General features: G+C 40.7%; 1 protein-coding gene across 2 annotated transcripts in view; it reads left to right on the forward strand.

Annotated features, from left to right (window-relative positions):
* SCG5 (secretogranin V) overlaps positions 1–13,500 on the forward strand; it is a 31,585-nt gene that overhangs the window by 9,165 nt on the left and 8,920 nt on the right. For both annotated transcript variants that reach the window (XM_063331814.1, XM_063331815.1), the window contains exons 3-4: positions 6,877–7,026; positions 10,003–10,115. In XM_063331814.1, coding sequence (XP_063187884.1) covers positions 6,877–7,026; positions 10,003–10,115 — 263 coding nt within the window. The remainder of the gene's footprint in view (positions 1–6,876; positions 7,027–10,002; positions 10,116–13,500) is intronic.

Raw genomic sequence — 13,500 nt, forward strand, 5'->3', positions numbered from 1 at the left:
TTGCAGTAAGAAAAGCTTTTTAAAATTTATTTGATTCTATGAAAAGATATTTTAGAAGTCTAGACAAAGAGTAGATTCTTGCTTTTCTTGATCGTGGTGTCATGTGCAGGAGATAGGATCTCTGGCATGCTCTGAAGGTTTCCAGAGCTATTCTCTGAGCTATACTCTGTGCTTCCCATGGTGCGTGCTTTCAGCAGTGCTCTCACAGCTGCTGCAGGCATGAATGAGAAGAGGAATGTTCTCAGCTGCTGAACAGGAGGGAGGAAGAAGCTGGTTTCTCCCCTTGGGGTCCTTCAGTACCTCAGGTTACCTGGCCTGAGTCCCTCTTGCAGCACCAAAGAGCAGTGTTGGGCCTGGCCTTGCCTGGCAGGGCTCTTCATCTCACCGCTCTATTGCATCTTCATCATGTGCCAACGCTTTTATTCAAGTGCAAAAGAAACCTCATCTTGACTCAGGCCGTGTTGGCAGAAGAATAGGAAGGCCTCTGCTTTTGGAGCTGTGAGGCTACACCGCCTCACCAAAGCAGAGACCTGGGAGCCTTGTCGCCCCACACGGCTATTGTCCACAGTGAGGTCGTCTGGGGGAGTTAGAAAATCTACCCTGGTGACAGCTGTCAGACAGGGACACGAAACTTTGAAATGCTTCTGTTGAAGAACCAGCTGGGACTTTGAGCCATCTGGAAATGGAAAATGGAATTGAATGAATATGAGCAGGGAAATGAACAGGAAAACTTTGTGAAGGTCAGTGGAGCAGTAGACAGAAAACTTGGTCCCATTCTGGACAACTCTGGGGCCTCCATGCTTCACGTTACAGGAGCGAAAGGAGGAGTTTTCTCTGAGTGTGTTGGTATTGATGGAGGATCTGGGCTTCTCATGCAGCTGGTGTCAAAGCAGGCGGATAAAGTGCTCCAGTCGTTTATAGGGTTGAAATAGTGTCCCATCCGTCATGGGATAAAATAGGTCATCAGCTTTCTCTTGTTGCCCTGTTTCATAGAGCCGTGGGCTGTGCGTGTGGCCATTAACAAGGCAATGTTGTGGCAGCTACAGGTGTGTGGTGTTTGCTGGACGTGCTTTCCCCTGATGCGTGGTGGCTGGCATGGTGAAGTGTGAAAGCTTTCTGTTCAGACAGAAGGGCAAATTAATATAGCTCATTAGGGGACTGCTCAACCAAGGGAGGCATAAGAGATTGCTCTTGCGCTCTGTCAGCAAGTGAGCTGCTGGATTTTTTTTTTTATTGTTTCTGCAATTTGGATAATGAATAATAATGGCATATAAGCTAATGTTATAAATTTCTTGTGAGGGGGGCATGGGTGTGACTTCGGTCCTAACCATTTCACAATAAAAGCATTTCATATCTTAAATATTTGTACTGTTTGTAATTAAAATATGGGATAAGATGGAATTATTCACTGAAAGCAAGGTCAGTAATTGTGTGATGTGTGTGCTAGAAGCTTGAGAAAACATATTGAAAGGAATTTGTCCCTCTGCAGAGAAAAAGAAAATTAATCTTTATAGTTTTAAGAAACTTTATGTCATTAAGGAGAAGACAAGCTGACTCTGGAATCTGGGATGCTTAAGTATGTATAGCTGTAGTTTTCTTGGGTTTCCTGAGGCATGCTCTTGAATGGTTAAGGAAGTTAGCTACATTTGCATTTTTCCATTCTTGGTTCTCCTATGCTCTTTCTCCTTCCCTATTCTCTTATTTAGCAGTTTCTGTGGAATAGTGAAAATGTGATAATTTATAATTTTTTCAGTGCCTCCCATTTTCTGATCTTGATCAATCTCAGCAACCAGGATGGGACTCTCTAGGATGAAGCTACCTGAAGACACGCAGGGGAAATGGCATTGGGACTGTAAAGCTTTTAGTGGTGTTAGAAAGGGTAAGGAAAATGAAAATGCATTTTTTGCGTTCAGGATTTTTTTGACAGTTTGAATCAATCAAATTACATGGTGGGGAGTCTTGCAGATAACAAAGGAAAGGAAAAAGGAAGTTAGTGGATGGTCTCCCATTTTAAGGTACAAGAGCACCAGAAAGCATTCTGCTAAACTTGCAGAGTTTGATTAGGGGTGAGATGTCGCTTTTGAATGTGACAATGACACAGCAAAGGTAGATGCCGCAAGATGACTGGGGACAGAAGTGCACAATAGCATGGAAAGCTGTCACAGTGAAAGGAAAAAGAGCTGTCTCTGTATCAGAGAGGACACACTGGAAATAATTTTGAAGATTTTTCCCAGGGGTAAAAACTGATAGTCTAGATTAACAAAAGATTTTGCAAAGTAACAAAGATAGTATTGCATCACTGATTAATATCTATTTACCCGCTCAGGAATCTTACACAAATGGGATAAGGTATACCAGGCCTCCCTTGCAGCTTGTATTTGCTTGGAGTTTGTACAGCTCAAGATCCTAACAGGTGCAGTTCTTAGGGGGAGTATTCCTCTGTGCATCTGGGAAGGGCTCGGACACTTCAAGAATCTGCTTCATGACATTTAAGAGCAAAAATACGAAAACTAGGGCATCTAGCATGACTCTCTGAGTAAAGGGCTTTAATTTGGGATCTGGGATTTATTTACTCACAACAGATCCTCGTGATCCGTTCCAGTTCATACCTCCTTGCTGAGATTGGCCAAACCACCTCTTTTCTGAATTTGGAAGTGGGGTAACCTGATCTACACTGTGATGTGGGAAACTGTTCCAATCAGACTGGAAGGCAAATTTGTCCCATTATTTGTCTTTTAAATGTTCTGCAATCGTTTCACACTTTTGAAAATCCATTCTCACTGACTTTCTCGAAATGATTCTCCTGGGGCGCAGCATTGCCTGTTTGCGTTCGATGTGGAGGATTGCTTCTGAGAGCAGATTTGTTTCAGTTGTGCTTTATACTGCCAGTAGATGGGTAGCAGCAACTAGAACTTTAGTGGACCAACAGCATTTCCATTGGATGTGTTTGATCAGGGGAATATTCAATACTGGTAGGGAAACAGTTGTTTGTGTTTTATTTTCCTGGGAGTTTTTTTGGTTGGTTTTTTTTTTTTCTCTCCAAGAACAGAGCGGTTGTGTTGTCCTCTCACCCATAGAGACACTATTGCTCCTACAAAGAAATGAGCTAAAATGTGTGCCCTTTAAACTTTCAGTCATTCCAAGTATCTCTAATTGAGATGATACCAGCCGTTGGTGAGATGATTGAAGACTTCTTTTCAGAATTATAGGAAGGGGAGAGGCATTGTTCCATTTTTGTTTTCAACCCTGCAACAGTTCGAGACCAGTGCCAGAAGAGGGTTACATATATGCATATATTTTAAATGAAATCCAAATTTTACTTATGACAATACTGACCTCAGTCCAAAAGACTTAAACTTCTAGTTTATCCTGCAGGGATGTAAAATAACTACATGCTCACACGGACACAGGAATTCTGCACATGAAAGGGAGCTGATTTTTTTGGAGGTTGGTTTTGTTTTGGTGGGTTTGGGGGTTTTTTTGCTAGTATGTGGCACACAAAAGCCAATTCATATAAGAAGTTAGGAGAGATGGGAAAAACATAGATTTATCTAGCCCGTCCTTTCTCAGTACAGGGGTGTTCTCTAGACTATTCTTTTGGATTTTTGCTAGTCCTGTTTCAAATAATTTAACAACGGTGCTCGTGCTTCCTTGGATAGAAAATTATGAAAAGTTTCTCGATGTTTAGTAGTCTTGTCTTTTTCTTTCAGTCTCTGCCTCAAGGCTCAAGAGACCCATCTCATGCTATTTTTGTAGCTGACTGTGTATGTTTGTATTACAGTATTTTGACTTGGTAGCTGCAGCGTATTTAATCCTAATACGTTTCTTCAAATCAGTAACATTACAATACCAAAACTAATGCAGCTTGTGAATTACTGTACATAATACCCCTATTTGGTATATTTATAGCATTTGATTTTTATTATTGCAGTCTTTACGGAGTGCACTATTTGTCAGAGTTTATAAGGAATGAGCTTTGCTAACACTATTAAATCACTCAAGTGTGCTAAATTATGGAACCAGAGCAGGTGCTATTGTCTCCAGCTTTTTTAGAAAGAAAGGTAAAACCCTTAAACGATCCTGGACATTTAAACCTAAAGGAAACAATCCTTTATATTAATATAAAAAGATTGTTTTGTACTCAGTCAAGGGAATTCTTGGCAGTCGGTTTAAACTTACATGTATATATAGCACACTGGAGCCTGCTAAGTACCTCTGTTTTCTTTATGGATGGAGCTTTGGTGCCAAGAGGTCTGCACCACATACAAGCGTAGATATGCTTCTATCTGATGGATTGTCCCATAGTGAACCACATTGTATACAGGATGTTCAAACACGTATTGATTATGTGGTTCTATAGTTTACAGCAGAATCATAACCTGATGCTTTTAAGTACATATATGCAATCAATCTTCATGTGAAGGAGCTCAGTACAAAAGAAATATTTTATGCTGCACACTAGATGTTAGATTGAATGGCATTAGATTAAATGTGTGTTGTACGGGGTTTTTTTTAACCTCATCACCATAGCATTATTGTGAATCTATATAGTTCTTACAAGCATCACCTTTCTGGTGCCTATGGACTGTAAAGGGGTAATAAAGTTCATAGTTTGTATAATGCTGTTCTGGTTTTAGGACCAGGTCTCATGGTCAGCTACAAGCGAAAACCTCATACAACACAGATGCAAAATTTTTATAGGGCTACTTTTATGTTCATTACATATCTGTAAAAGTTTCCTTCAACATTGCATTACAGAATAAGAAACTTGTACTTGAGGGGGGAAAATTAGCATGTTGATTAGATTTTAGTCCATCATGCAAATAAAACTGAAATATAGGTTCTTATAGACTAACTTTCTTCTGGTACTATAATGCCAGGTTCCAAGTGATTATTTGCAAAATATAGAGAATTTGACTCAACTGCCACTTCTTAATGTAAAAATGAATACAAAATTTGTCAAGACTGCCTTATGTTAGCAATTTTTGAAAGTGATTATGTTAGCTCACAATGCCTACCTGTATAAAAGATGATTTACAGAATCACAGAATAGTAGGGGTTGGAAGGGACCTTTAGAGATCATCTAGAACAACCCCCCTGCCAGAGCAGGGTCACCCAGAGCAGGCTGGACAGGTTTTGAATGTCTCCAGAGACGGAGACTCCACCACCTCTCTGGGCAGCCTGTTCCAGTGCTCTGCCATCCTCAAAGTAAAGAAGTTTTTCCTCCTGTTCTTATGGAATTTCCTGTGTTCTGGTTTGTGCCCGTTGCCCCTTGTCCTGTCGCTGGGTACCACTGAGAAGAGTCTGGCCCCATCCTCCTGACACCCACCCTTTAGATATTTATAAGCATTGATAAAATCCCCTCTCCGTCTTCTCTTCTCCAGGTTAAACAGGCCATTTAGGCTGGTAGTATTTATTTGTGAGCTGGGACAGGAGTGCTTCTGAAGCAGCTTTCAAGTTCAGAATTTTATTCCAATCTTTTGGATGTATTAAAATTATAGAAATTGAAAACAAGACTATTCGGTGATATGGTGGTCATGTTAATTTACCCAAACAGTTGTGTCTGTGTTCACTCTTTAACTCACATTTTCCAATCATTCAAATCCCTTCCTCTGTCATTCATTGTTAGTGAAATTTATATGTTGACTCTTATGTTGTTATCCCTCGTTACATAGGGTTTTACAAAAATATTGGTCTGCTGTCACAGTACCCAATAACTACATTAGCTGTTGCTGCAGCGTGTGCGGTGGCTGTCTTACGGCAGGGAAAAAGAGCGTGCTTGAAACTAAGTTTTGATTGTGTGAAATTCAAAATAATACTGTACAATAGTATTTAGAAAACTCTGCAAACAGCTAGGTTTTAGCCCGTAGATACGTTTGTCCAGTAATGTGTGCAGAAAAGATCTGGAGCAGATAAATATTTGTGGAGAGGCGTATTGAGAGAATGGCCTGAGCTTGGTTCCCGAACCTTCAGTGGAAGACCCTACTTGTCAAAGGCAAGGTGCCCAAGCTGAGATGCGTGGAAGAAGTCTGTAGCACACCCCTTCTGCGTGTGTTTGCCCAAGAACAGAAAGCTCGTCATTGTGTTATAAACCTTGCGGCACGCTGCTGTTGTAACCCTGCAGTGATGGTGCTCTGAGTCCCGCAGGGCAAATATAAAAGCCTGCCTCTAGAGCTGATCTATTAAGTAAAGGTGTAAAAGTCACGGAATGTGATGTTTCATACCGTAATGACTACTGTGTAGGTGTACATGCACAAGAATTCCCATCAACAATAAGGACTCTTAATCACTTTTTTACCATTATTGCAGGAAACTCAAATTTGCCCTTAAGAAGTGGTTTGATTTAAAAATTATTTTCCTAGCTGTATACAACCAAATTTGCTGCATCTTGGGTCCTCTCGCACGACTTAATTTATGAATGTATTTCTAGGCTGTACATATTTCTTCCTACAGTGTCATTAACTTTGTCTTCTTGCCATGATGCTGTCTTGCCATATCAATTATTAGTTGCTACAATGAACAGTAACAATGACTGAAGATGATTGTGCAGTAAATATATTAAGTTCCATTACTGCCTCATGTTTCTTTTTCTTTGCGTTTTCTTACCTATAACATATAGTTAAGGAAAAAAACCAACCCTAAGATTAATAATAAGTGGCTGATCTTGTTTCCTAGTTTCATTTTTCATTACCCAAGTTATCTGATTTAGGTCACAGGGTTATGTTTCTAAAACAGACGTTTGAAATCTAAACTTGGATCTGTCTCTGTAGCAATTATACATATATTTTAAATCTAAGCCTGGATTACTTGAAGCAACTAAAGCACTTACACTTTTAATCTTGTAAAAAGACAGTGTATGTAAATCGTCTTTGCTAGGTGGTGCGCATGAGGGTCTCCAGCACTTGGGTCCTTACGGCAACATCCCAAATATCGTGGCTGAGCTGACAGGAGATAATGTACCAAAGGATTTCAGTGAAGATCAAGGATATCCTGACCCTCCAAATCCCTGCCCTATTGGAAAAACAGGTAATGATGCTGTAGCCTTCGCACCTCTGTCTCCACTGTACATCTTTCAGTGCTGCACTAGGCAGTACGACGCCTGATCAGCAATGGGTGTTTTCTTTCATCCTCTACCCAGCAGCAGAACTGCTGAGCAATCAGGTGTTTTAGATGAGAGAGAGAGAGAGAGATTTTTTTTTAATATGTGCACCTTCTGTATTGCTATATGACTGCTAGAGAAGGTCAGGTGGAAGAAATCATCTTGACCTCAGGGTAGAAGATAGTGAGATTTATGATAGTGCCTTGTTCCTGAGGGAAGTTCATTTTTAGGCTGGCCCCTGAAAAAAGTTATCATTCTGTACAGATGAGATTTACCCTTATTTTAGAGACTTTCATTGTGCCAAGAGGAATGAAACTGTCTGCCCTGATCTCCAACCCAGACCATGAGTCAATATTTAAGATACCTTGGCTCCAATCCATGTGGCTTTATAGCTCACTGAGGGTGCATCTGTGCCAAGAAATGGAGAACTACGTGGATGTACCCCAACGCGTCGCACGCAGGCTCGCTCTGGTGGAGGACCAGTGCAGCCTCACAGTGCCAGACCAGTACGGTGCCCGAGATGCCCGGTGCACCCCTTGGCTCACAGCTGTGCATAGACCAAGCCATGCGGGTGGCTAGTGCTGAAGGGTCTCTAAAGCAGCACTGCGTGTACATGATATACACATAACCTAAGGGAATTGATCTTTTTCCTGTTATTTGAGCCAAGGAATGACTTCCAGGACTGAAAGTAGTAGTAAAACACCCATTGGCTGCCTTGGGAGCTGGAACTGGGAATGAGCACTCTATTTTTCTCTCATTTTTTATTCGTGAGCTAAGAGACCCTTTCAAAATCTTTTCTGTTTAGTCTTCTTTTATGTTATTTGGATAATGCAAACCAGTTGTCTGTATTCTTATTAAAAATGTTCTAACTAGCTTAGAATTGATCAAAAACTATAAATATTTGTCACAAAAAAGTTTTGCAAACAGTGTTTTTACGTTTCATTCAAAAATATGACAAAATTTTGAATCGTCCTCCCTTACTGTTTTCTATCACAGCCCATTTGGGGATGGTGCCTGCCTCTCTTCTGAAATAATATCTAATCTTCCATTTTGTTCGATAGAGCTGTTGTTTGACAGGTTGCAAATGATGGGTTTAGGTTTTCTCACACACACAGACTTTCTATCTTCTGTGCTTGCCCATTAGAGTTCTGTTAGTGATTAGATAAATAAATTTAAAACCTGGCATCCAGAGAAACGCCTGTGAAAATCCCTTCAATTTTTCTTTCTTAGGTGAAATAAAAGTTGTTAGCTAAGGTAATACAGTCAGATCTGAACACAGGGGGATTTCTTAGGGAAGTGCTGCCTGCTCAGATAAATGGCTCTGTCGTAGGTACGCTGTGAGTGAAGATAGTATCTACTAGGATTAGAGTAAAATGTTTTTCAGAGCCTTAAATGGAAATTCAAGTGGTGACTGTATTATGCATACAAATTACTGGAGGCCTTCCTCAATCAGGTCTGTGGACTTGCTTAATGGAAAACAATTTTTCCAGTCACTGTCTACATATGCACATTCCACAGCGGGAATACATAAGCCTGGAGCATTTGAGCTTGAAGACTTTTGGATTAGCAGTCGCAGAGGGCACGCATATGTCCAACTGCCCTTTGTGTTTTCTACCAAAAGGCACAGACACTCTGAGGAGGTCTACCACATTTCTGTTGTCACCTGCTTCTCTCTTGAGATGACCCTGTCCCTGCTGAGACTGAAATAATTTTTAAGTGCTTGTAGTTAACTTTAATGGTTTCTGAGTTACTTAGCCAGTATGGTTAGTTTTCCCTTGTTTCCTATTGGCAACTTCATTTTTTTCCCCATTCTAAGGAGAGAAGAGAGAAAGCAGGATCTGTTGGATGACCTCCTCAGGTCATTGAATGAACTCATTTTTAAGTCAAGACTTTACTGTTTCCCACATCTAAGGGAAAAAGATAATCCATCTGCAAATCTTTTTACACGATGATCACACAAGGACAGAAGGGAAAGTCCACAGGTGTATCCCCTGGAGTTGCCTGTCTTCTGGCAGACGTAGCTGCTTGGATGCCCGGCATCGTGCCCCGGGTGGTAGGATCTCCTTGGCTATGTCTGAGAGGAACTTGGACTGCAAGTTCCATGTGCTGACAAAGCAGAGGGAGCTCCAGAAGCAGACTCTATCCAAAGAGCTACCCTGGCCTCAAGTTGCTGAATCTCTGTTTAATCTAAAGATGGCATATTTTGGTAAAAAGTTCATAAGCTGATTTTTAAAAGGGTATTATCCTTGATGTGACACTGTCTGCAAAAACATCCATTGTGATTAAAGGAGGTTTCTGGACCCATCAGATCAGTTACCAATCCGCAAAAATGTCTTCAGCATAAAACTTCTGCCACACCACCTTTTTATGAGATCTTATGATGCGTAAATGATTTTCAGCCATTTTGAACAAAATAGCAAACCAGAAATGGAGTTCTATGAAGAGCTACCCATTGAAGGAAATTCTGTCTTTGCTCACAGCATCGTTTCTACCATGAGCTTCAAAAGTATTGCCTGAACAATTTCTACAACTTCCTGTGGACGTTTAAAAATGAAAAGAGGATCCCTTCTGAATCAGAATGTCATGCAGTTCTACCTAAAATCAAGCTCAATCACTAGATTAAAAGAAAAACGAGAAGGAGGGGGAGAGCTAGCAAAATAAATTTGTCTAGTTCTGAAGTTTCATGAAGTTGTGGGATTTTGTCTTTTTTAAATTTTAAATATATCCTGAAAAACTCCCTTCAAAAGAAAAAAAAAAACAAACTGATATTTTCCAGTCATCCAGTTCTTTAAATTTTTTTTTTAATTGCATAATTGTATTTAAGAAGTTTGCTGATTAACGTGGCACATATTGCGTGTTTCAAAGCTACTAAGCAGTCATTGCTTTGTAACATACTTTTGCAGTTGATGATGGGTGTCTAGAAAACACCCCAGACACAGCGGAGTTCAGCAGGGAATACCAGCTGCACCAACACCTTTTTGATCCAGAGCACGACTATCCCAACATGGGCAAGTGGGTGAGTACGTGCTTCTTGCTGATTTTTGTTGCATGTGAAACTGGGTATTCTCTGCTGCATGGGGGATACTATGAAACCACAAGGAGAATACTGTGCATATTGCTGGAAAGATTATCACCCGAAGGGGAACTTCTCCAAAAGGTGAACTTGCCCTTAAAAATATGGAAATAATGCCTGTGATTGATGAAAAATACATAAAAATAGAAAGTAGAAATCCTTGTCCTATTACCTGTCCCAGGGCATGACAACTATGTATGTGCTTGATAACTACAACAAACCGCATTTCAAACTACAGGGGACATGTAACCAAAATGAGTGCAGATTATGGCACAAGATTTCAAAACATAACAGGGCCCTAATTCGAAAGATTATCGAGGTTCAGTGACTATCCATTGTTCAGCTACTTAGATGCTAAAAAAAAAATATAAATGGAGCACAGCAGTGTCTGAACAACTTAAAAAAAATCATCTAGGTCCAGACATCTTGCTTTAAGGAATCCTGTCTGGTTTAAGGATTTTGGAGGACTTGATGCTGCTTCTTCCTCTATTCAGGTTGTGCACTATATTATATTGAAAACCTATTTTACACATTGCATATAATAAATATAGCGAGCTACACTAAGGGCAAAAATCTTGCTCTGAGCATACAAGGACTTTAATAACTCCAGCTAGACTATTTCTGCAGGCTAGAGGCTCCAAAGAGAGCTCTGCCGCTTAATCTTACATTACATCAGTTAAATGTCCAATCCCAAATCCATCTTCAGGCGCCAGGAAAACAATAACAATGATCATAATTTATGCTTCTAGAGCAAATCATGAAATCTCATTTTACATTGTTATAACACTTTACTTAAGATTGCCCTAAACCAGCGTTCTGTAAGCATATATCGATAAATGGACATGTTTGGCAGCCTCTTCTCCTGCTGTAATTGTGAGACAATGATTCATCGTTCATAATCAAACCAGTGTAAGATTTATAGTCTTAATTACTTGTTTGAGTGCTAAATTTCTGGAGAGAATCATGCCAAAAATCCATATTTTGGAAACTCTTGTTGCATTCTAAGTAATTACCATCAAAGGTTTTCATTTTAAAAACACCAGATGGTGAACTTTCTTATTTATGCCAGATAATGCTGTTAGTTTTCTTATTATTCATAAGTTATTTACTTTCATAATACCATTTTTGAAGACCATAAAAGCACTTCTGTAAATCTTTGGCCTATAGCAATATTTCAGAATCAAGCGTATATACTGTGTTGTCATCAGCAACATATATACTTAACAAATGGTAGGTAATCATTAGTGAATACTGGCCTTTTTTCATTTCTCCATCCATCACTACTAATTCAGGGGAAAAACCTGCTCATGCATGGATTAAAACAGACTGTTAGGTACTAAACAGTAATCATATCTAGCTGCAGCGTGGCCAACTCCAGATCTTTTTAATTAGAGATGAAACAGCTGGTAATGTGCATGAGCAAATGTTCTGCCGAGATCCAGGAGAATTGCCCCGATTGCCTCCTCACTGTATATTACTACACATTAAAAAGATAAATACGACGATAACTGGTTTTGTGGTGGGTTTTGTTATTTTTGTCTCTCTGGAAAAATAAGAGCAGAAAAGCACTCTAAAAATTAGCTGCCTGAGACTTTATGAGGGAGAGAGAAAGTAGATCAGATCTTCTGGGTCGCTCACTGTCATTTGGATTAGGTCGTAAATGACCAGCACAGCCGATGGGGGCTGCCCAGCGGGTGACCCCACGTCCTCATCCTCCCACCGCCCCCAGCCACCAAACCCCCTCTGCCCGCTGCAGCCCCTTCTCCCGCAGAAGAGCCTGGGACCGAATGCCCCAGGGGCTGTGTCGGCTGTGCGTTTACAGACCGCGTTTCCCCGAACTCCTGCGTGCCGTGCAGGCGCTAGGCTGTCACCACCGTCTGAAGCCCTCGGAGCCAGCGTGTCTCCTGGACCTGTGCGAGCTGGCGTGGGCTCGCAGCTCTCAGGGCAGCGTCTCCCCTGCCTTTTCCTGCCACAGAGCCGCTGAGGCGGCGTTACAGTTCCCACTGACTTGTCCTTTCAAGGAGCCAGCACGCATTCCTTAGCGTAACCACAGTAAAACCCAAATTACATTAGCAGGTCAGGAAAAAAAAAAACCAAAACCAAAAAGACCTGCTTGTTCATGAATAATGGGAGAGAAACAGGTTGGTTGGTTTGTTTTGGTGACAGACTAGCGCTCACAAAGCTGTGGGACCTCTGCAGTACCCCATGCATAGCAGACACATTTTATAAGGGTTAAACAAGTCTAGAAACTGTCTCATACAGCAAAGTGTATGATTCTGTGTAGAGGCTAAATATTATGTGTAACTACTGCTAATGCATATGAAGATACGAATATATAAATCACGTCTATTGGGTTAGGAGAGGGAAGAAAGAGGAAGAATTTTCCCGTCTTTGGGAGAACTCTCCATATATCAATATGCTGACATGCGGGAAGCCTTGGGAACAGGCTCTGTTTATAGGGCAAGATACAGAGTTTATACTCTCCTCCCCAGCCCCGAAGACTCTTCTCCTCATATGTGGAAAATGTAGAGGGGACCATGGGAATAGTAAGATAAGGGATTTTGGAAGGTTTCTACCTTAGTGTGCCACTATAGTTTCTATGATTTTGGGGTAGAAGTTTTGGGATGTTTTTTTCCCCCCCCCCTCAGCTCAGACTTTTCCTTGCAGGAGACAGGTACTTTCCATTTGAGTCTGCCTTTTCCACATCTTGCAACTCGACTCTTCAGATGGTCTGAAGAAGCGGTGTTGGCATCCAGAAAGTCTTGCACAAAGATAGTTTACAATACACAATTTACAATACAAATCTAAAAACCACTTATATGTAAGTTGTATATTTACTGAAACCCAAAGCATTAAAAAGAGGAGGGAAGTTCAGCTGTGTTTTCTGACACCAGTATCAGTACAAATGGAAAACGAAAAGCAACTATGTTTATCAGCAACACTTCGTTTTACTGAAGCGGTGGATAATATTTCACTCTCAGGGTAGAAATAGCGCCAGTTTTGATTGTCAGCTACAGTGGAGGGATCCAAGACAGTACAAAGAAAGGCAAATGGGAAGCAGGGATAAAAGTTTTCCACTCCTTGTCACGGAACTTGCTATCTATGGCTTCCTAATTTTAAGGAAATCCTGAAGCTAGTCCCTCATAAATTTCTTTTTCCTTCAGTTATTGCGAGCAACATTAAGTGCATAATTCTTTGACAACTGACATTTTTAAATATCTGGATGGCAATGGTGATTATTAGGATGGGTTATGATAGGCCTGGTACCCCTCTCCACTTTCAGGCAGTAAATACAGACAGTTCGATTCAGCGTAGTGTGTCCAGTGTA

The sequence above is a fragment of the Chroicocephalus ridibundus genome, chromosome 4, assembly GCF_963924245.1.
Source record: "Chroicocephalus ridibundus chromosome 4, bChrRid1.1, whole genome shotgun sequence".
Lineage (NCBI taxonomy): Eukaryota > Metazoa > Chordata > Aves > Charadriiformes > Laridae > Chroicocephalus > Chroicocephalus ridibundus.